This window comes from Hyla sarda, chromosome 6, assembly GCF_029499605.1.
Source record: "Hyla sarda isolate aHylSar1 chromosome 6, aHylSar1.hap1, whole genome shotgun sequence".
NCBI classification, from domain to species: Eukaryota; Metazoa; Chordata; class Amphibia; order Anura; family Hylidae; genus Hyla; species Hyla sarda.
Window position 1 is genome coordinate 130851720 of NC_079194.1, and position 20920 is coordinate 130872639.

A 20920-nucleotide genomic window follows, 5' to 3' on the forward strand; every position below is an offset into this window, starting at 1 on the left:
AAAATATACTTTAAATTTTTTTATACATACTGGCCCTGAGTGGAGTTTTCTTTTGTGTTTCTCCCCCCCCCCCCAGATATTTTCCACAGCATTTACTAATGTTTCCCTACATTTTGCACTTTTCCCCTATTTTTTTAAATACAGTACATGCTCTGAGCTTTGGGGTCTCAGCTCATCTACTAAGGTTTCCACAGAAAATGTGGTGGATTCATGTTGGGATTTTTCATAAATGTTGGGGACATGCCCCTTTGGTTGGTCGAGATTTTTTCAATTCTGGCACAAAACCTGAAAATACAGGTCGTGTTTACAATAGTAAATCAGGGTCACTATGTTCTATTAAATGTGGAAATGCTTTTTCCATAGGCTTTAATAGAAGATCTAGAATTCACTTTTTTTTTTTTTAAATACAATTTTCTGCACACTTTAATAAAACACATTGGTTGCTATGGGTAACTCAGCAACTTTTTCCTTTTGGACAGGTTTTGATAAATCTCCCCTTTAGGTATAAAAAGTGGAAGTATTATTTAGTTTATTTTTAATTTTAAAAAGTCTAAAGGAAAAGCATCACATTATACCCCAAAAAGACAGGAGTTCCAATAGGAATTCCTGCCTTTTTATACATTTACAATGTTGGAAGATCTATCAAAACAAAAAAACAAATCTGGTCGCTATGGGCAACTACTCCACTTTCCCTTTAGAGGACACTCTTTAAAAATTAAAAAGTAACTGCAAGTGCTCCCCTTTTCCTCTTCACAGGTTTTTGATAAATATCCCCCAATGTGTACATGGGTGCCCGCTTTTCCATAGACTTTAAGAGAACACGTTAGATTATAAAAAGGTTTTTCTGCCTTTATTTTACACGGTGTAAAGCTGGCCTTACAGGGGACCTGTCATCACTTTTATGCTGCCTAAATGACAAGTCATAGGGGCAGTCACCAGGGGCTTCTTCCACCCAGCTGACCTTTATTGATAGATCTCTCCCTATACCTAAATGGAGAAGCCACTAGGGACCACCCCCGATGGCTTGTGGTAAAGCACCATGAAAGTAATTGCAGGTTCCCTTTAAGGAACAGAATTCCACCTTTTTACAGATCCTGAATAGCATTTGCTTTAATAATCAGGATGCTCAGAAAGAACATTAAAATGCAGCAGTAGTAATCAAATACTAAGAATTATTATTTGTTAAACTACACCTCAATAGTAATGCAAATGTGAAATCTATAGATGTTCCTGAAGTAGCTCTTAAGACTTGACAGCATTTTAAACTCCACTCTGCTGCATCTCCGTTTCTAACATGCCCCCCTTCTTGACCAAATAAGTCCTAAAACAGAGCATAAATTACCCTCTGGGCACTATCACTATCTATACTAATTGGTGGAAATAACCCAGCCTGTTCTCTAACTCCTGCTTTAAAGGGGTACTCCCCTGGAACACTTTTTTTTAATCATCTGGTACCAGCAAGTTAAGATTTTTTTAAATAGAAGTATTTTACAAATCTGTTTAATTTCCTGTGAACTATAGAGTAGCTAAGTACTGGAAGGATTTTTTTTCTTTTTGAATTTCCTTTCTGTCTGACCACAGTGCTCTCTGCTGACACCTCTGTCCATGTCAGGAACTGTTCAGAGCAGGATAGAGGTGTCAGCAGAGAGCACTGTGGTCAGACAGAAAGGAAATTCAATAAGAAAAAGAAAAAAAACTTTCTCTGGAACATACAGCAGCTGATAAGTACCTGAAGGATTAAAATAAAAGTATTTTAAATAGAAGTAATTTACAAATCAGTCTAACTTTCTGGCACCAGTTGATTTAAAAAAAATAAAGTTTTCCAGTGAAGTACCCCTTTAATGGACAATTTTTATTTGTTTCCTTTTAGTATTTTTTTTTCAAGCTTTTTTTATTTTTTATTTCTACTTTATGTAAAGCAAGAAAAAGGAGTTAAGAGCACATAATGTGTAGAGTTGCAGACTTCACACAATACTCTCACATGGTATGCATGATTAAGGAGTCACACCCCTTGAAACATTGTCACATTTAAGGGACCCAATCATGTGATTATACCATATAAAAGGCGTGGTAACTCATTATATAGGGTAAAATCTCCATCCTCACCATCCCTGGGGAACATTCCTGCCTGTGAGGATATTAGGCTCCCCCACCGGCCCCGTAAGTCCCCTGGGCAGGGAGCTAAAAACTTACCTAATCCTGGTCTTCTCAGCTGTAATCACACCCCCTCAGCATGATTGACAGCCCGGGCACAGCACACCTCATCGTTCTGCTCCGTCTGCTTAGGGCAGTCACGCTGTATAGAACACACTTCCAGGGGACACTTGATAAATCAGACACTGCTCTGCTTCATTTTGTTTTAATCTCAAACATACACATTAAACTCAGGGAGCAGCCTCCGTGTGTCAAGAAACAAAGAATGTGTACAAAACAGCAACTGGGTAAATAGTCAAGAGCTGGCGCTCGTCCACACCAGTGACAGGGTGGGGGTCCGAATGTGGCAAGCCTGCTGAGAACAGTAGACCAGTCCATAGCCTATGTGTATCCAGGATTGCTCAAGACTGGCATGTCAAAATAGGAAGAGTCTTCCTCTAATGGGGTAATGTTGGGGCTGAGAGAAGGAAGATCCCCCAACACAAGGTACTACAGCATTATAGTTACACAGGGTCCGTACACACAGACATCATAAATTACAAAAAAAGGAAAAATTATTTTTTCATAAATAGAATCTTTTAAGTATAAAATGATCTTTCCCTCTGAAGTCAGTTTGTTTTATAGATTCTCAAGTGCAAAGTCCGTTCCTTCCCGAGAGTTGGGAGCATTTGGCACTAGACTTCCAATATTGGATGCCATCAGTTCTAAAAAGGGTGGTTGGAGTGGTGACAGCAGTAGTGGTGTGGAACAAGGAAGTGGAGGAACGATGGGTTTGGGTGGCACATCTTTCACCCTAACAAATCCAGGGATAGAGGAGAAGATGCCAAACCACGTTGGATGTGTTCAACTATGCCGGTTGCTGGGGATTGAGATTTAGATGAGCGGGTTGCCCCAGGAGACCAATCCTCTGTTTTTGCTTTCGTTGCTCTGTCATCTGTAGATCATAAAAATACATTAATAGAATTACAAAAAAATAAAATTATATGCCCGGCCATGATCTAATAATAAAATGGTCTTCAACCAAAAGTTCTGAAACTGCTAAAAAAAATAAATAAAAACACCCCCTTCATAAGGCCACAAGTACTTGTTATTGATACAAGGGCAGGTAAGGCACCTATTCCCATTATGATGCACATCAGCCACAATGCTATATAGGTGGGTGAAAGTTTGGAGTAATTTTAATGGGGTATGCCCCTACTATAAAAACGTAGCCTGTGTTGCTGAGTGATGATAGTGTGGTCCGACCACTAAGATGGAATGAGCAGGTGCTCCATGCATTCTTTATGAGAGTTCAGGAGATACACAAGTGCTGCACTCAGGCGCTCCCATAGATAGTGCATAGATAGCTAAAATCATACACAGAATAGAAAGATAAAACCTCCAGGAGAGCAACACAGCCAAGGTGAAAGATTATTGCAGGCTGACTAAGCCCTAGTCACAGGTTTTTCATGTGGAGAACAGCAAAGAGGTACACAGCAGCACTGCCAATGGAGTGTGAAAAATAGTGACTTAGTGACTGTAAAGTAAACACTTCTGTAAACCTTACCTGCTAAATACTATAAACCATACTTTCTGATTAAAAGCCACTATTTTTCACATTCCAGCTGTTGTCTACATTAGAGATGAGCGAATTTACAGTAAATTCGATTCGTCACGAACATCTCGGCTCGGCTTATCCTGCATAAAGGAGTTCAGCTTTCAGGTGCTTCCGTGGGCTGGAAAATGTGGATACAGTCCTAGGAGACTCTTTCCTAGGACTGTATCCACCTTTTCCAGCCCACCGGAGCACCTGAAAGCTGAACTAATTTATGCAGGATAAGTCATCAACTGCCGAGCCGAGAAGTTCATGACGAATCGAATTTACTGTAAATTCACTCATCTCTAGTCTACATAGATATATATTAGCGAGCGCGAGATCTTCCTGTACATGGGGATGTAAACGTTCATAATGGGACTGGTAGCAGTCATCTGCTTCCTCTCACAGGAGACCGCACAGTAGCAGGAGGAGTAGTCACAGCTGTGGGGTAAGAGCTGACTGCTCCTTGTGTGTATGAGAAAAGAGGAATGATGGAGGAAAACTTTAGGACCGATATGCTTGGCAGGAATGGGGAGAGCTGCTCTGGCACCCCCTGGTTAACAAGCATTTTCCAGGTGGACACAGGTGTCATGTGTATGGGGGACTTTAGGTTGGCCAACTACTGCTCTAAAAGTAACATATGCACTGAAGTCATCCAGTTTAGTGTCCCTAAAAGGTAACCGGCCTAATTCAAGAAGCAAGCAGCCAATCTTATTTATAATGGCCAGACTCATGCCCACCATTCCCCACACTCACCCCTTGCTACGTGAAGACCTCAACATCTTCCACAATCTGCTTACCTGATCCTTAAGCTCACTTAGCTGGCTGGACAAATAGGTTACCAGACGCATGGTGCATTCCAACTTCTCCTGCAGATTCCTTAATTCATTCTGTTCACCTTCAGAGTCACTGCTTACAAGGGACATCGCTCTCATTCTAGGAAACCAGTCAAGATTTCTATCCTGTGTTGAAGGGGAACAAAATGGATAAGATCTGATAAAAAACAGTCTTTGCAGGAGCAGAAAGAAACATGGACGACGTGTGATGGTTTGTTACTTGAGGAATCAGTAGGTGCAACAAAAAGTGTCAATCTACAAGATTTCTATTAATATTTAATAGATATCCTGTAGGTAGAATTCTCTTCTAAAAATTTCTATACAGGACTGTAGAACTAAAAACATAGAAAGTGACATAACCACAAACCAAGGAACACACCCAAACCCTAATATTAGCACCTGAAGGACATGAGGGTGTTCCAGAGAGTACATGTGTCTGGACTGTGCACTACACCCAGGAGATGTACTGTATGTACAGTATCCCAGAATATCCCACACACTTTACGAGAATGAATCAGGAGGTTTATGAATGAATTATCCATGCCACCTGCAAAATTAATCCCATGAATCACCAGTCTCTGCTGCTGCAGAGTAAAGGACAAGGGTCCATTATATTCTTACTAGATGTTCTTAATTGTATTTACACCTATCTATATAATGTATATATCTGGCCTTTAAAACCCACAAATTCTCAAGTCATGTACGTGTTCAGAAAAATCTGAAATCTTATGGAACCCGGCCTTGATGGTTCTTTACTTGGTTTTCAATGTCTAATGATCCAGCACTGTGCCTGATGGGGATGCGAATCTTCTGAGACATACATCCCTTCTGTTGTCCCATAGGCTGCAATTGCGCACAGTGCTGGACCTATGGATCATTCAATACATCCACAAGATTGTCAGGGTGCAGTAGCCCTTCAGGGGTGTCCCTCCTGTGATCAACCGCATCCCTGTGCACTTTTTTTGCACTTTCTTGCACATGAGGGATAGAGAGCACGTTTCTTGGCTCTTCAATAAAAAAAACAAAAACAAACTTGCATTCAAAGTTGATTTTTATCCTGTGCCTCTCTTGCCAGATGGCAAGTATGCAGGATGCTGAAAATATGAAAATAAGCCCTTACAACTCAGTATAGTCTTATGCATATAGTGATGTTAAATGCTATGATTACAGCTAGAGAAGTGTGGGCCCATACTGTACTCCCAATTTCCTACATGGTATATACTTGATCATGACAATATTCTCCCACAGGAACAGAACATACAAAAGACCCCTTTAAGAATGGATAAAAAGGAAACCTACCCTTCAATTTCCAAATAAATATGGAATCCCTCCCCCTTCCCCCCCATAATATGTATTTTCTCCTCACTTAGAGTTGTGGCTGTATTATCACAGCTGGATGGACTCCAAGACCTCACTGAAACATTTTAGTATTCATGCTAAGGATATAATATCCAGACTCCAGACAAGGGAAGTTGGGACTTTGATCACCACAGGCCCCCTAATATCCTGGGGTGGGAGGTGTTCAGGACCTTGCTGGGGTCTGGACTTGACATTCAATGTCTGTAATGCAGCTGAATATTATCTAACCCACCCTCCCCGACCCCCATTCCAGCCAGGGGATCTTTTCGGGACACAAAAATGCCCCGGTTAACTCTCTGCGGCCCCACGTTAACTTTAAAAATGCAGGGGCCGCCGGGAGGTGGCGCAGGCAGAGACGTCACCAACGTCCCATGCGCCCACAGGAGCGGAGCATTGAGGAGGACGTGCGCTGGTTAGCATGGTAAGTTATCAGCGACACGTCAGCTTCAGTGCTCCGACCACTGCTCCTCCGGTCCTGGGACATGCTGCTATGGCCTATTTTGTTCCAAACGCTGGGTGCGGGCTGCGGGGGTTGACACGCCCCCTCTCATAGACTTGCATTGAGGGGGTGTGGCATGACGGCAAGAGGAGTGTGGACTTGACGTCACACCACGCCCCCTCAATTCAAGTCTATTTGGGGGGGGGAGACCACAGCACGATACTGATTGTGCCCCTCCCGAGACTAGACTCTGGATCAGCCCGATTTCAGCACAGATACAGGACACCCATGGGCCCTGTCATGTCCTCCACAGTATGTGTACCAAAATAGGGCTGTATTTGATAGAATTGGTGAAGAGAACAAAACTATAAAACTGCTAAATGTTCCTTAACTGTCTGATCTCCAAAACATTCCCTTCCTTTATAGAAGGTGCTCAGTGAGAAGTCACTCTGCTACATCATGGTGACTGCAGCTTCCACACAGCATAATGGTGCAATAGTGCAAGTCACTTGTGACACGACTCCTGGTGAAAGTTATCCATCTTTGCCACCACAGAAGGAATGTCTTCCCATTTACACACACTATTGCATGAACCATTTACCTCCCTCAGACAGAGGAACAATGATATACAGATGCCCTCAGTTCAACCAAACGCACTGATTTTTGAAGTCACATTGGACAATTTTTTAACACATTTCTAAGCTCTATTTACACCAAAAACTATAATAAATAAACAAAAAACAAAACAGAGCATTAAAACTGAAGACGTGGCTCTTTACTATAAGCTCAAAAGATAAAAGTCTCCACAGAGGTTGTCATTCAACTTTTTCTGATGCCTGAAAAGCTGTTGGCTGTCCGGGCATTCTTAGAGTTGTAGTTTTGCAACAGTTCGGAAACACTGGTACTCCAACCCTAGATATCTTATCCCCTATCTAAAGGATAGTGGTTAAGATGTCTGATCATAGGGGTCCCACCACTGGGGACCCCCGCAATCTCTCCTGCAGCACCCCCGTTTCTCAGCTGCACAGAGCGAGGATCGCTCAATGCAAGTCTATGAGAGGGGGCGTGAAGACTGCCACGCCCCTTCCAATAGACTTGCATTTAGGGGCGGGATGTAACACTCCATCCCCTGCATTGCCCGTCAGCCACATCGCGGAGGTCCCCAGTGGCTGGACCCCCACGATCAGACATCTTATATTATACCCTATCCAAAGGATAATGGATGTCTAGGGGCGGAGTACCCCTTTAAGTTGGGGCTAGTGCTACTGCTCAGCTGTTAAGCTGCCAATTTAACTGGAGATTTGGGAAGATAAAACTATAGAAGATCTCCAAATATGCAGAGCTCCGAATTCTGCATCCTCATCCCCTACTTCATTCTGCAACTCTCGCCAGTTCACCCCTTCCCACCACTTCCTCCTAGCAGACGTGTCTTAACCACAAAACAACTCACTTCTAATTAAAGGGGCTGGAAAAGTCCCGTGGACACAAACTTCACGCCCAGACATGGGGGTGGATGGCTGTGGAAACATGAGGGGGAGCAGTGTACAAACCACAATGACCATAGCATTGTCATGAAGGACAGGTGACAAGGGCAGTGGCATATGACACGCAGACTGGTCTGCTATCACCATAACCCTAAGTGGAATTTTTTTTTTCTTTTAGGCAAAGAGATTAAAAATATATATAGATCAGCAATAATATTAAAACCAGATGAACGGAATGATATATACCTGACAATGGGTGGGCATATTAGTTTGTGAACAGTCTTTTAAAGCACAGCAAAAAAAAAATGGGAAAGTAAGGATCTGAGATACTCCAAGGGAGAGAACCTCTTCAATACAGGAGGCTGCCCCTGCTAGGCATTGGTTAGTAACTACCACAAATGGACCAAAGATTGGACAACCAGTGAACGGCTTATCTGTGCCCAAGGCTCACTGATCTTAGTGGGTAGTAAAAGCTGGCCCCTCTGTGGCATCTGATCAAATTGCATTACAGGTAGCTGCATATGGCACTGCATAGCCACAGATTGGAGAGAGGTCAGCATGTGCACTCTGTGCTATGATCCAGTTCTGAGGCTCATTGTATGCAGTTTCATCAATAGACATCATGGCTGATGCATAGGAGTCAAGTACCTAGAGAGGAGATGGCAGCAGGCCACACTATGGAATAGGGGTGTGAATCGCCAAGAATTTGGCGATTCGATTCGAATCGCGATACCAGTGTGGCGATTCGATATATCCCGATATATCGCGATACCGTCTAGGTGACGATACATCGCGATATATCGCGATATATCGCCCACCTGGGAGCATTCATAGATCCCAATAGACGCCGCTGTCAGCTTTGACAGCGGCGATCTAGTACTCCGGTGCACACTTTTCTCATGTTATCCCGTCCGGGCTGCAAAATAAAAGAAAACGCACTTTATCTTACCTGCCAACGAGCCCCCGGAGCTCCGGTACAGTCCGGTACAGGTGTTCGGTCCCCGGGCTGTATTCTTCTTACTTCCTGTTAGTCCGGCACGTCACATGGAGCTTCAGCCTATCACTGGCCGATGCGGGACATCGCTGCGGCTGGTGATAGGCTGAAGCTCCATGTGACGTGCCGGACTAACAGGAAGTAAGAAGAATACAGCCCAGGGACCCAACACCTGTACCGGAGCTCCGCGGGCTCGTTGGCAGGTAAGATACGGGCGTCCGCAGATAAAAATTTCACATCCCTAAAAGAATCGATTCAAAAATATTTTGAATCGATTCTGTATCGGCAAATGAAAAATCGCGATTATCGATTTTTTCTTACATCCCTACTATGGAAAGAAGGCAAGTTCGTGGAGTGGTGCTCTGGGTAACACCCTGCTTTTAAACCAAGGGTTCTGAAATTTATGTGGTGATTACTTTTACACCAGCAGTCCACAACTTGCGGACCACCCATCATGCACAGACAGGTTGGGAAACAATGATTTAAGGATATGGGGAGGGGATGTCCTTGTACAGTTTATATAGAGGGGGGGGGCATAGTAGCATCATTCATTGAGGTGGTACAGACATTTAGTTCATTGTTTTAACCATCAAACAATGAAGCTTTATTGATGATATGCACAAAAACATACAATAATGCAATATAAAAAAACAATAGGTCCATGGACCCAAAAACAGATAATAACAACCAGGTACATAAGGGCAATATCTGGGCAATAGGTAGAAGAAAGCCAAGGTTCCCACACTCTAGTGAACAAGTCCACCGAGTCTTCCCTGATGGCTGACAGTTTTTCATTAAGCATAATGGTATTAATCCTATTAATTACCCCTGCCACCAAGAGTTCCGTCCTTCTCCACTGGGAAGCTATGTAAATACGGGTAGCCAAGAATATGAATTGCAACAACTTAAACGTACGGAACGGCATCCTTGCGGGCTTATGACCCAGCAAACAGTACACCGGGTCCCTCGGGACTCTACCAGGGAGGATATTGGAAAGAATGCCCAAGACCTCTGACCATAGATCTGTTACCTTAGGACAGCTCCACCAAGTATGATACAGCGTTCCCCTGACAGCGCATCCTCTAAAACACAATGGAGACACTTCTAGGAAAATAGCGTGAAGTACCGTAGGAACCCTGTACACCCGGTGCATTATTTTGATAGAAGTCTCAGACAGGGAAACCTGCCAGCTCCCCTTGCTAATCACTGTACAACACTCCTTCCACTGTGACAAGGTAAGAGATACCCCTAAGTCCTCCTCCCATTGTGTCATGTATTTAAGCTTAGCCTCCGCCGGCGGGGCATTAAAATGTGCGTATAATATGGAAAGAAGCCCAGTTCTATCAGGAGTATACAGCATGTGTCTTTCAAATGAGGTGGGATCAATCAGTCTACCAGATATATTATGTGAACCGTAAAAAGACTATTTGTCGAGCCCTAAAGTGTTCCGATGTTGGTACACTGAACTGTTGGTATAGCTGTGTCAGAGTCGGGAAGGTGCGACCTATCAGAAATCTAGAAAGGTAAGTAAGGTTCTTGTCTGTCCACCATTGAAATGCAGTTGGTGAAAGGCCTGGAGGGAAGAGGGGGGTGCGAGAGAAATGGAAGTAAAGGAGAGGGATAAGATTGTAGCAAGAACTTAAAGCGAACCCGACGCCAGAGAGACAATGCATGTAGAGTTACAAGAGCAGAAGAAGGCAAGTACTCTGAAATCGCCTGACCAGACCACATGAGCGCAGTCAGGGAGTATGGGAGCACTAGGGCCCCCTCCAATTCCACCCACCGTGGAGCGCCCGTTACAATATTAACCTGAGCCAGCTGAGCTATGCGCGCTGCGTAGTAATATTTAATTAAGTTGGGTACTGACAAGCCACCTAAACGTTTATGGTAATGCATTATAGGTTTACATATCCTAGGTTTTTTATGGGACCAAACGTATGCCATAATTTCCTTCTGTAATGCCATTAGGTCACTTTTGGGAACAGGGACGGGCAGTGCGCGGAAAAGATACAGTATCCTGGGCAAAACCACCATTCTGACCACATTTATCCTACCCACTCAGGAGATGTAAGGATAATCCCATCTCTTCATGTCAGCCTTAAGCGAGTTATACAATGGAACATAGTTTGCTTCGTAAAGCGACGCAAACCTTTGTCAATTTTACCCCCAGATACTGCAGCCCACCAATGGCTTCCCTGAATCCAAAGTTCAGTGAGATGAGGTGTCTGATGTGAGTGGGGACATTACTTAGTTTATTGTTTTAAGGGACACATGTATAATTTGGTGCATTATATTTAGTGGCACAGTCTGGGGCAGCATTATACTCAGGGGCATAGTGAGACATTAGTAGATTCAGGGGTACTGTGTGTGGCAGTATTCTATTCAGGGGTCTTGTGGTGGACAGCATTAAGGTCATACAGGGAACAGCATTACATGCTCTACTTTTCAGTCGCTTATTTGAACTTTTGTCTTATTAGCATAAGAATGTTCTACAACAGGCAGCAACTATTTCTTGCACAGCACAATGGCTACAAGGTCTTATTGCTCAGCTCGTACCTTCACCAGGGATGGCAGACCTGGATAAGCGGGCCCTCACGAAAAATAGTTAAGTACCCCTGTTTTTACACCTACCACCACCAACACTGACTCCTCAAATATACCCCTTCATGGCATCAGTATTCCCAAATGACAGTGGCCTCTTTCAGCAGTATAAAGCACTTGACCACACTAGAGCTGGGCGGTATGACCAAACATGTGTATCATTGTATTTCTGTAACTTATGGTGGCTCCATGGTATATAACGGTATTTCCCCCCACCCCCTCAAATTAATTATTAGCCCAGCGCTGTGCTGTCCCCATCGGGGAACTACTCACATCACCCGCAAGCGATGCCCGCGATGCTCGTCCTCCTGTTTGTTGTGGCCGCCGGCGCTGACACACTATAACTGTATCCCTATGCCCGGGCTGCAAAAGGTAAACAAAATAAACTTTAACTCACCTTCCCCGTCGGTCCGGACCAGCCTCCTAGGGAATGGAACGTCGGACAGCCGTCAGCCTATCACTGGCCGCAGCGATGTTCCGCCTCAGCCGGTCATAGGCTGAGCCCACTGTCATGTAAGAAGCCGGCTTCTTACATGACCATGCACTCAACCCATCACCGGCCGAGGTGGAACATCGCTGCAGCCGGTGATAGGCTGACGGCTGTCCGACGTTCCATTCCCTAGGAGGCTGGTCCGGACCGACGGGGAAGGTGAGTTAAAGTTTATTTTGTTTACCTTTTGCAGCTCGGGCATAGGGATACAGCTATAGAGTGTCAGCGCCGGCGGCCACAATAAAAAGGAGGACAAGGAGGGCAGCGCTTGCGGGTGACATGTGATTAGTTCCTTGATGGGGACAGCACAGCGCTCGCGGGTCACATATGATTAGTTCCCCGATGTGATGACAGCGCAGCGCTGGGCTGATAACTCATTCATTCCCGAGGGGAAAACCGGTATTGCAGTATGGGGAAAAATTCTTATCGTGCAGGACAAAAATTTTGGTATTCGGTATGAACCGGTATACCGCCCAGCCCTAGACCACACTACAAAAATTGTTCAGGAATGGCTTGAAGAATTTGAGAAAAAGTTTCAGGTGCTGCCAACAAATTCTCCAGATTTCAGACTGATCGATCATCTGTAGGATGTGCTGGAAAAACTGATCCACATTTCACAACTTAAAGGATCGGCTGCTAACATCTGGGTCCTAGATACCACAGGGTGGGGACATACACAATATTAACGGTGGTTATGTTTTGACTTTTGAAGACAAGCCCCTTAACCACTTAAGTGCTAAAATAGAATGAGGAGAGTCCAGGGACAAGTACTGCTAGCATGTCCTGAGACTGTAACATACATACTGTTTTTTTTAGGATTGTAATTGTGTGGCATGCAGACATTTCCAAGAAAGATTAGCTGGTCACCCAATTTTCCCAAAAACTAAACGGCATTAATAAAGAGGAGTTTTGAGATATATAGATGTACAATATAGAAAAGTAGCACAGGCATGGTAGAGGTGGTGCTCGCAGATAGAGATGAGCGAACTTACAGTAAATTTGATTCGTCACAAACTTCTCGGCTCGGCAGTTGATGACTTTTTCCTGCATAAATTAGTTCAGCCTTCAGGTGCTCCGGTGGGCTGGAAAAGGTGGATACAGTCCTAGGAAAGAGTCTCCTAGGACTGTATCCACCTTTACCAGCCCAGCGGAGCACCGGAAAGCTGAACTAATTTATGCAGGAAAAGTCATCAACTGCCGAGCCGAGAAGTTCGTGAGGAATCGAATTTACTGTAAATTCGCTCATCTCTACTCGCAGGTTCTGTGGATTTTGGTCAAACATCCTCCATACAAAGTAAAGCTATGTTTCAGCAGCCTCACACAGCCTGAAAATTGTGGCGTTAGGCTGCTGAAACTTAGCTGTACTTTGCATTTTCTGATGGAACAAACACATTAGCTTTTTGGACTTTACTTTTGTGTGCTGTGGGACTATTCTTTTTTAGAATATAAAAAAAAAAAATATATAATTATATATATATATGCAGATTTATCTTTGTTGACTTCCCCACTGAATTTATTGGGAACAATCCACATAAATCTGAAGCATTTCCATTTACTACCATCTCATTTACATTCATGGCACTGTAATATGCTGCAGATTATCCCCCACACAAATTTGCACCGTATATGCCCCAAGTAAAAGCAACCAACTTGTCTTGAACAGCCATTTGACTAACTACACATTACTATGAGTAGGGAAAGGTATTGTGAGTAACTAGGCACATATGATATTCAGGAGCCTAGGAAATGTGGGTAATAGCATCCATGGCAGCTGCAGTGGTTTCACCTTTTTTTAAACCCAAACTGATTCAGAAATTCTTAGGCTGGTTTGATATGTGCATTACATGAAAACTTAGGTGTCTGTATCACGGATTCCAAACCAAAAGAACCTCTGCCCATTAATTCTTGCGAGTTTGGACCCTTAGTTTTAACGAATCTACCAGTGATATGCCAATAAATTATAAGATGAGACTATTCCAAGACACTTCCTTCACAAGCTTTGTTTAAGAGATATTGCCAACTCCTGCATGCTATAGATTAGTGTTTTCTAACCAGCGTGCCTCCAGCTGTTGCAAAATTACAATTTTCTATAAGTCCAGACCGCCATGCTATAGATACTTTAGTATGATCTGTCTTCCTTAGGCTGGGTTCACAGCAAAATTTCCTCACTGAAAATAATCCCCATCAGGAACTGCCAAAGCCCAATGGGGCTTGGATTCCACAAGGATTCCTGGCAGGAATTTCCACATTGAAATTCCATTTGGATCTGCCTTCGATTACTGGTGTGCCATGGTATTTGGAAAAGTAAAGGAAACTCAGTATGGAAATTTGCCACTCACTCACCACTGCATTCGCACATGTGCCTTGGTGATGTTCCCATACACAGGACCACTGCAACCAGTCACTAGCCTCATCGACTCTGTGCACAAGTGTATAGTGATGTCACTAGGGCTTAGCTAGTACAAAATCTTAGACATTTTAGGAGTTATTAGTGATGGCCTGGGTACTGAACAGGCAGAATGCTTTGATGAGCGCTCCCCATTATTTTCAGCTCAGAACCCATCAGAAAGCCAAGTATATGGACTTGCAGAAAGTCTATAGAAGACATTCTTATATTGCTATATATTAATATTTTGCTATAAATGTGCCTAGCTTTTCTACCCCTTCATTTTAGCAATCCGAACCAGGATCTCCAGCAATCAGAAGATTATAACACATGATGCACTCCTAATGCAGGTCATGGGGAAATACAGAAAGAGGTACTGCAGCTAATACATTGGGTATATGGGAGAAATATCCCTTCAGAATCCGTATTCTTGGACTGGCACATCATCAAGCTTGGTTAAGAATCAAATTCTCTGTATTTTACGTCAAGAAACAAAATTGCTAAATACTCTATTCAAACCTGCCCCCCCATCATTAAGGAACTTATTTTCAGAGTTAATCATCAGATTTATAAAGGGCCAATAGTAAACAATGGGATCAAGTAAATTTGGGGACCATGGTTATATACCCTTGGCCCGCCTGATGATGCATCCACTTGATGCTGTCCTGACTCCTTTTACAACAGTTATGGACTCTAATTAGAAAATTTAGAATTTCATTATAAATAAAACTTCAATTAACCCCTTAAGGACTGAGCCCTTTTTTGCAATTCTGACCACTGTCACTAAGCATTAATAACTCTGGGATGCTTTTACCGTTTATTCTAATTCAGAGACTGTTTTTCCGTGACATTCTACTTTAACATAGTGGTAAGTTTTCGTCGTTACTTGCATCCTTTCTTGGTGAAAAATCTCAAAAATTCATGAAAAATTTGAAAATTTTGCATTTTTCTAACTTTGAAACTTTCTAAAAGGGAAATGGACATTCCAAATATATTATACATTGATTCAAATATACAATATGTCTACTTTATGTTTGCATCATAAAGTTAACATGTTTTTACTTTTGAAAGACATTCGAGGGCTTGAAAGTTCAGCAGCAATTTTCCAATTTTTCACGAAAATTTCTAAATCTGAATTTTTCAGGGACCAGTTAAGTTTTGAAGTGGATTTGAGGGGCTTTCATATTAGAAATACCCCATAAATGACCCCATTATAAAAACTGCACCCCCCAAAGTATTCAAAATGACATTCAGAAAGTTTGTTAACCCTTTAGGTGTTTCCCAGGAATAGCAGCAAAGTAAAGGAGAAAATTCTAAATCTTCATTTTTTACATTCGCATGTTCTTGCAGAGCCATTTTTATTTTTATTTTTACAAGGGGTAGAAGGAGAGAAATCCCCCCCAAAATTTGTAACCCCATTTCTCTCGAGTAAGGAAATACCTCATATGTGGATGTAAAGTGAGAGCACTAGAGGGCTCAGAAGGGAAGGAGAGACAATGGGATTTTGGAGAGTGACTTTTGCTGAAATGATTTTTTTTTTTTGGGGGGGGGGGGGGGGGGTTGCATGTCACATTTAGGAAGCCCCTATGGTGCCAGAACAGCCAAAAAACAAAACAAAAAAAAAAAAAACACACACATTGCATTTTTGGAAACTACAGCCCTCAAGGAGTGTAAAAAGGGTTAAAGGGAGCCTTAACAGCCCACAGGTGTTTGACAACTTTTCGTTAAAGTCTGATGTGTAAATGTAAATTATAATTTTTTTCACTAAAAGGCAGTTTTCCCCCAAATTTCATATTTTTACAAGGGCTAATAGGAGAAAATGCCCCCCAAAATTTGTAACCCCATCTCTTCTGAGTATGGAAATACCCCATGTGTGGACGTCAAGTTCTCTGCTGGCGCACTACAATGCTCAGAAGAGAAGGAGTCCCATTTGGCTTTTGGAAAGCAAATTTTGCTGAAATGGTTTTTTGGAGGGCATGTCGCATTTAGGAAGCCTCTCTGGTGCCAGAACAGTGGCCCCCCCCCAGATGTGACCCCATTTGGAAACTACACTCCTCACAGAATTTAATAAGGGGTGCAGTGAGCATTCACACCCCACTGGCGTTTGACAGATCTTTGGAACAATTAAATTTTTCATTTTCACAGACCACTGTTCCAAAAGGATTGGGGATACAGGGTGTATGCATACGCCCTGCATCCCCAAGAGGTCAAGAACCCAACCACCCTCCACAGTATTACCTTTATCATTTCTGCCACATAGCTTTCTGGTCCAGTGTATTCCGTGGAGTCTTTCACTTTCACCAGTACAATAAAAAACAAATAGTGCCACATGTTATGTTCCTCCTTAATGTGCTCCTCAAACGTCACAGTTTTATTGTCAAATTTGTCTCGTTCCAGCCCTGTAAGAATTATCAAAAAAAAAAATAATAATAAAAATATATATATATATATATATATATAAATATATATATATATATATATATATATATATATATATATATATATATATATATATATATAAATATATATATATATATATATATATATATATATATATATATAGTTCCTAAGAATAGAAATCATGTATTGTACATTTATGAAGTACTTGTGAATTATGGAAACATGTCCTACATATCAATACGTAAACCTTTCATTTACAAGTCTGATATGGAAAATTCCAAGTAACTAAAGATTCAGCATTATAAAGATTGTACCCTATGGCTTTGTTCACACGGCAGAATATCCGTAAATCCAAACAAGTTCTGCTTGCTGAACCGAATTGCAGAATACAGCTGGAATTTTAGCTGAATACTGTGTTCTCTAAAACACAGAATTCGGCAGAAATATTAGGCTCCATTGAGTTCAATAGGATTCTGCAAGTTTAAATTTTATGGAATGTGGAATTTCCACCACGGAAATTCTGCTGTGTGAATGGGACAGCAGAATCCTATTAAAGTCAATAGGCAGTACATTTCGGCAGAATTCTTCTGCACAGATACGACACAGAAATTCCACCGAGTGAATATAGCCTTAGAAGTAATTTCTAGTGGTGCTTAGGGATCTTGGACTCAAATGTATCATTTAACCCCTTAAGGACACAGCCCATTATGACCTTAAGGACCAGAGCATTTTTTTTGCACATCTGACCACTGTCACTTTAAGCATTAATAACTCTGGGATGCTTTTCATTCTGATTCATAGATAGTTTTTTCTTGACATATTGTACTTTAGGTTAGTAGTAAGTTTTTGTCGATACTTTCATCCTTTGTTGGTGAAAAATGCAAAAATTTTATGAAAAATTTGAAAAATGCTACATTTTCTAACTTAAGCTCTCTGCTTGTAAGGAAAGATTACTTACCGGCTAATCCTTTTTACATCAGCTCATGACAGCACCCCTGGAGAAGACAAGAAACCTAGGAACATAAAGGGACACGCCTTGCCACACCTCAGTTCAAAGTAAAGTACTCCAAAGGAGCAAATAATCAGAAAATTATTTTAATTCTCTAAATTCATTAAGCAACAATTTTTTTTAGGGCAGGATAAATGAGGGGTGCTGTCATGAGCTAATGAAAAACAGATTACCCGGTAAGTAATCTATCTTTACGTGATCGCTCATGACAGCACCCCTGGAGACCTAGAATAGTTACCAATCGGGGCTGAACTACTGCCTGAAGGACTTTACTTCCAAAAGAAAGATCAGAAACAGGATTTAATTACAACCTATAGTGTTTAAAAAAAATTTTGAGGACATGTAACTGCCCTAAAGATCTGGTCCAAAGGGGCTTCAGTCTACTCTGCCCAGGAAGAAGCCACTGCTCTGGTAGAGTGAGCTGGAAAAAAAGGAAGGTGGATCCTGATTCTTTGCAGTATAGGCTAATTTAATTGATGCCCTGATCCATCTACTAATAGACTGTTTAGAAGCAGTCCTGCCTTTATTAGGGTCAGAAAATTGGACTAAGATCTTCTGTAGAACGAAAGTCCTTAGTAGAGTCCAGATACTTTATAAGGCATCTTCTGACATCAAGGTTATGGAACTTGACTTCACCTTCATGTCTCTGTTCATCGCAAAATGAGGGAAGAATAATCTCCTGATATTTATGAAACTCTGAGACCACTTTTGGCAGAAAAGATTGTAAAGTTCTCATTACTACTCTGTCATCTAATATCTTGGTATAAGGAGGAAAGGCAGAGAGCACTTGCAATTCTCCTACCCTCCTAGCCGTTATTATTGCCAGGATGAAGCAAATCTTGAGGGTGAGCAACTTGACTGAGATAGAATCCAGGAGGTTCAAATGGTGGTCCTGATAAGGCATCTAACACCAGATTCAAGTCCCAAGGGGGGACAGTAGGTCTCGATAAAGGTTTTATTTCTGGGGCTACAAGATTAAATCCTCTAACTAAAATATCTGCTAACTTTCAGTTAAAAAAGGAACTAAGTGCTGAAAGGAGTACTAGGACTTTGGTTCTTATCAAGGCCTAATGAACAAATTAAGGATTTGAGGGATATTGGGGTCTCCCAATGCAGGTTGACTCCAGGTCCCACTACTCTTAAGGCTCTCCATTTTCTTAGGTACATGGCGGATGTTAAGTCTTTCCTACTTGCAAGTAAGGTATTACTTGGTCAGATAGGCCTCTAGCTTTTAGAATTGACCTCTCAGCATCCAGGCTGTTAGATGAAGGTGAGCCGACTGAGGATGATGAACTGGTCCCTGGTACACTAGATCCTCCCTGTCTGGAAGAACCCACGGCTTTGAGACTGACATTGTCCTTAGCAAGGCAAATCAGGGCCTCTGAGGCCAGAAGGGCGCTATCAATAGTACTAAGGCTCTGTCCTGTTATCTTTTTCAAGACCCAAGGGATAAGGCGAAGAGGTGAGAAAGCATTCACTCTCTTCCCCAGTCTTTAGAGAAGGAGTCTACTGCTGTCAGATAATCAGTGGGTTGAGAGAATAGAACCTGTGAATCTTCCTGTTTCTGGAAGCAAAGAGATCTATAGAGAATTTTTCAAACCTTTTCTCTATCATTGCAAATATATCCTTGTTTAGACACCATTTGGACTGAATATTAACTCTGCACAGGAAGTCTGCCACCTTGTTGTCTTCCCCTATCAGGTGAACCGCAGAGAAAGATGCTAGCTTTGCCTCTGCTAAGGAAAAAATCTGGAGGGAAGGACTTATCGGAGTCTGATCTTGTCCCCCTGATTGTTTAAGTGAGCTACAGCGGCGGTGTTGACTGAATATATCAGCACATCCTTCCCTTGAATTTGAGGAATAAGCAGAGATATTGCCTGGAACACTGCATAGAGCTCTTTGTAATTTCATGTAGACTGATGAATAAGTAAAGACCATCTGCCTTTAAAGGAGATGCTGGCCGCAGGAGGCACCCCAACCCCAAGGTCTGGCGCTCTAGTTATAGTCACTACGGACAAGGGAGACCAAGGTACACCCCGAGATAGGTTGTTGGGGTTCATCCACCATATCAAGGAGACCCTTGCTTTTGATGAAAAGGGAACATTTTTGGTTTAGTGATTACGGAATGTCATCCCACTTTTGAAGGATATCTGTCTGTAACATCATGGATCTGTACTGAGCCCATTTCACTGCTACAACACAAGAAGTCATCAGACCTAGTACTGACATTGCTTCCCTGAAGGTGCATAAGTTAGACCGGAAAATAATTTCTACTGTCCTTGATGAGGCTCTGTTTGGCTACATGCAGAAGATAAAGCGGAGACATTGAATTCAGAAGGATGCCTAAGAAAAAAACACTGCCTGGAAGGGGTTAAGTTCTACTTTTTTTAGATTCAGATTCCAACCTAGATCCTTCAGTATGGAGCAAACTACTTGAACGTGCAAATGAAGGGTTTCTGAAGAGTCTGATACAATCAGTAAATCGTCCAGATATGGAACTTACAATGTTTTGGGTTCTTATGAAAGCTGCCACCTCCGCCATCACTTTGGAGAATACCCTTGGGGCTTGACAGACCCCAAAGGGAAGGGCTTGGTACTGTAAGTGGACCCATGCTCTCTCCATAAACACTGCCACTCTTAGAAACGTTTGATGAGAGTTGTGGATAGGAATATAGTAGTAGGGAGGCCATCATGCAATCGAGGGATTGTGGATTTTAGTGACTCCATCCTGAATTTTTTGCATGACAGAAAGTTGCTTAACTTATCAGATTTATTATAACTCTGAAAGAACCATTGTTTTTTTTTTTTTTTTACACTAAGAAGAGAGGGGAATAGAATCCCCTCCCCTCCTCCCCCTGGGGGACTGGAACCAGGACTTTTTTGAGAAAAAGATTTTATTTCTGTTATCATAGCCTCACGTTTCAGGGAATCTCTCACTATCCGAGTGGGAAAGAATCTTTCCAGAGGAAAAGACCGGAACTCCAGAAGGAGACCCGATCTCAGGGTGGATAGAACCCAAGGACTGGAAGAAGTTTTCTCCCAGGCCCCCCCCCCCCCCCCACTCCACTCCACTGGGAGAAAGTCATCATTTTTGGGATCTTTGGAACTAGACACTTTGTTGGGATTGAAGAGGAAACCTCTGTCCCGAAACTTCTGATTAGGCTTTCTGAATTGTTTTTTGCTACGAAAGGA

At 42.4% G+C, this 20920-nt stretch overlaps 1 protein-coding gene across 5 annotated transcripts in view; it reads right to left on the minus strand.

Moving 5' to 3' along the window:
- Positions 1-2343: 2343 nt before the first annotated feature.
- The window catches only part of ITPR1 (inositol 1,4,5-trisphosphate receptor type 1), a 202657-nt gene continuing 184080 nt past the window's right edge, over positions 2344-20920 (minus strand). For all 5 annotated transcript variants that reach the window (XM_056525021.1, XM_056525019.1, XM_056525018.1 and 2 more), the window contains 3 exons: positions 16558-16718; positions 4531-4692; positions 2344-3088 (listed from right to left, as the gene is read on the minus strand). In XM_056525021.1, the coding sequence (XP_056380996.1) occupies positions 3002-3088; positions 4531-4692; positions 16558-16718 (410 nt within the window). In that variant the 3' untranslated portion in view covers positions 2344-3001. The remainder of the gene's footprint in view (positions 3089-4530; positions 4693-16557; positions 16719-20920) is intronic.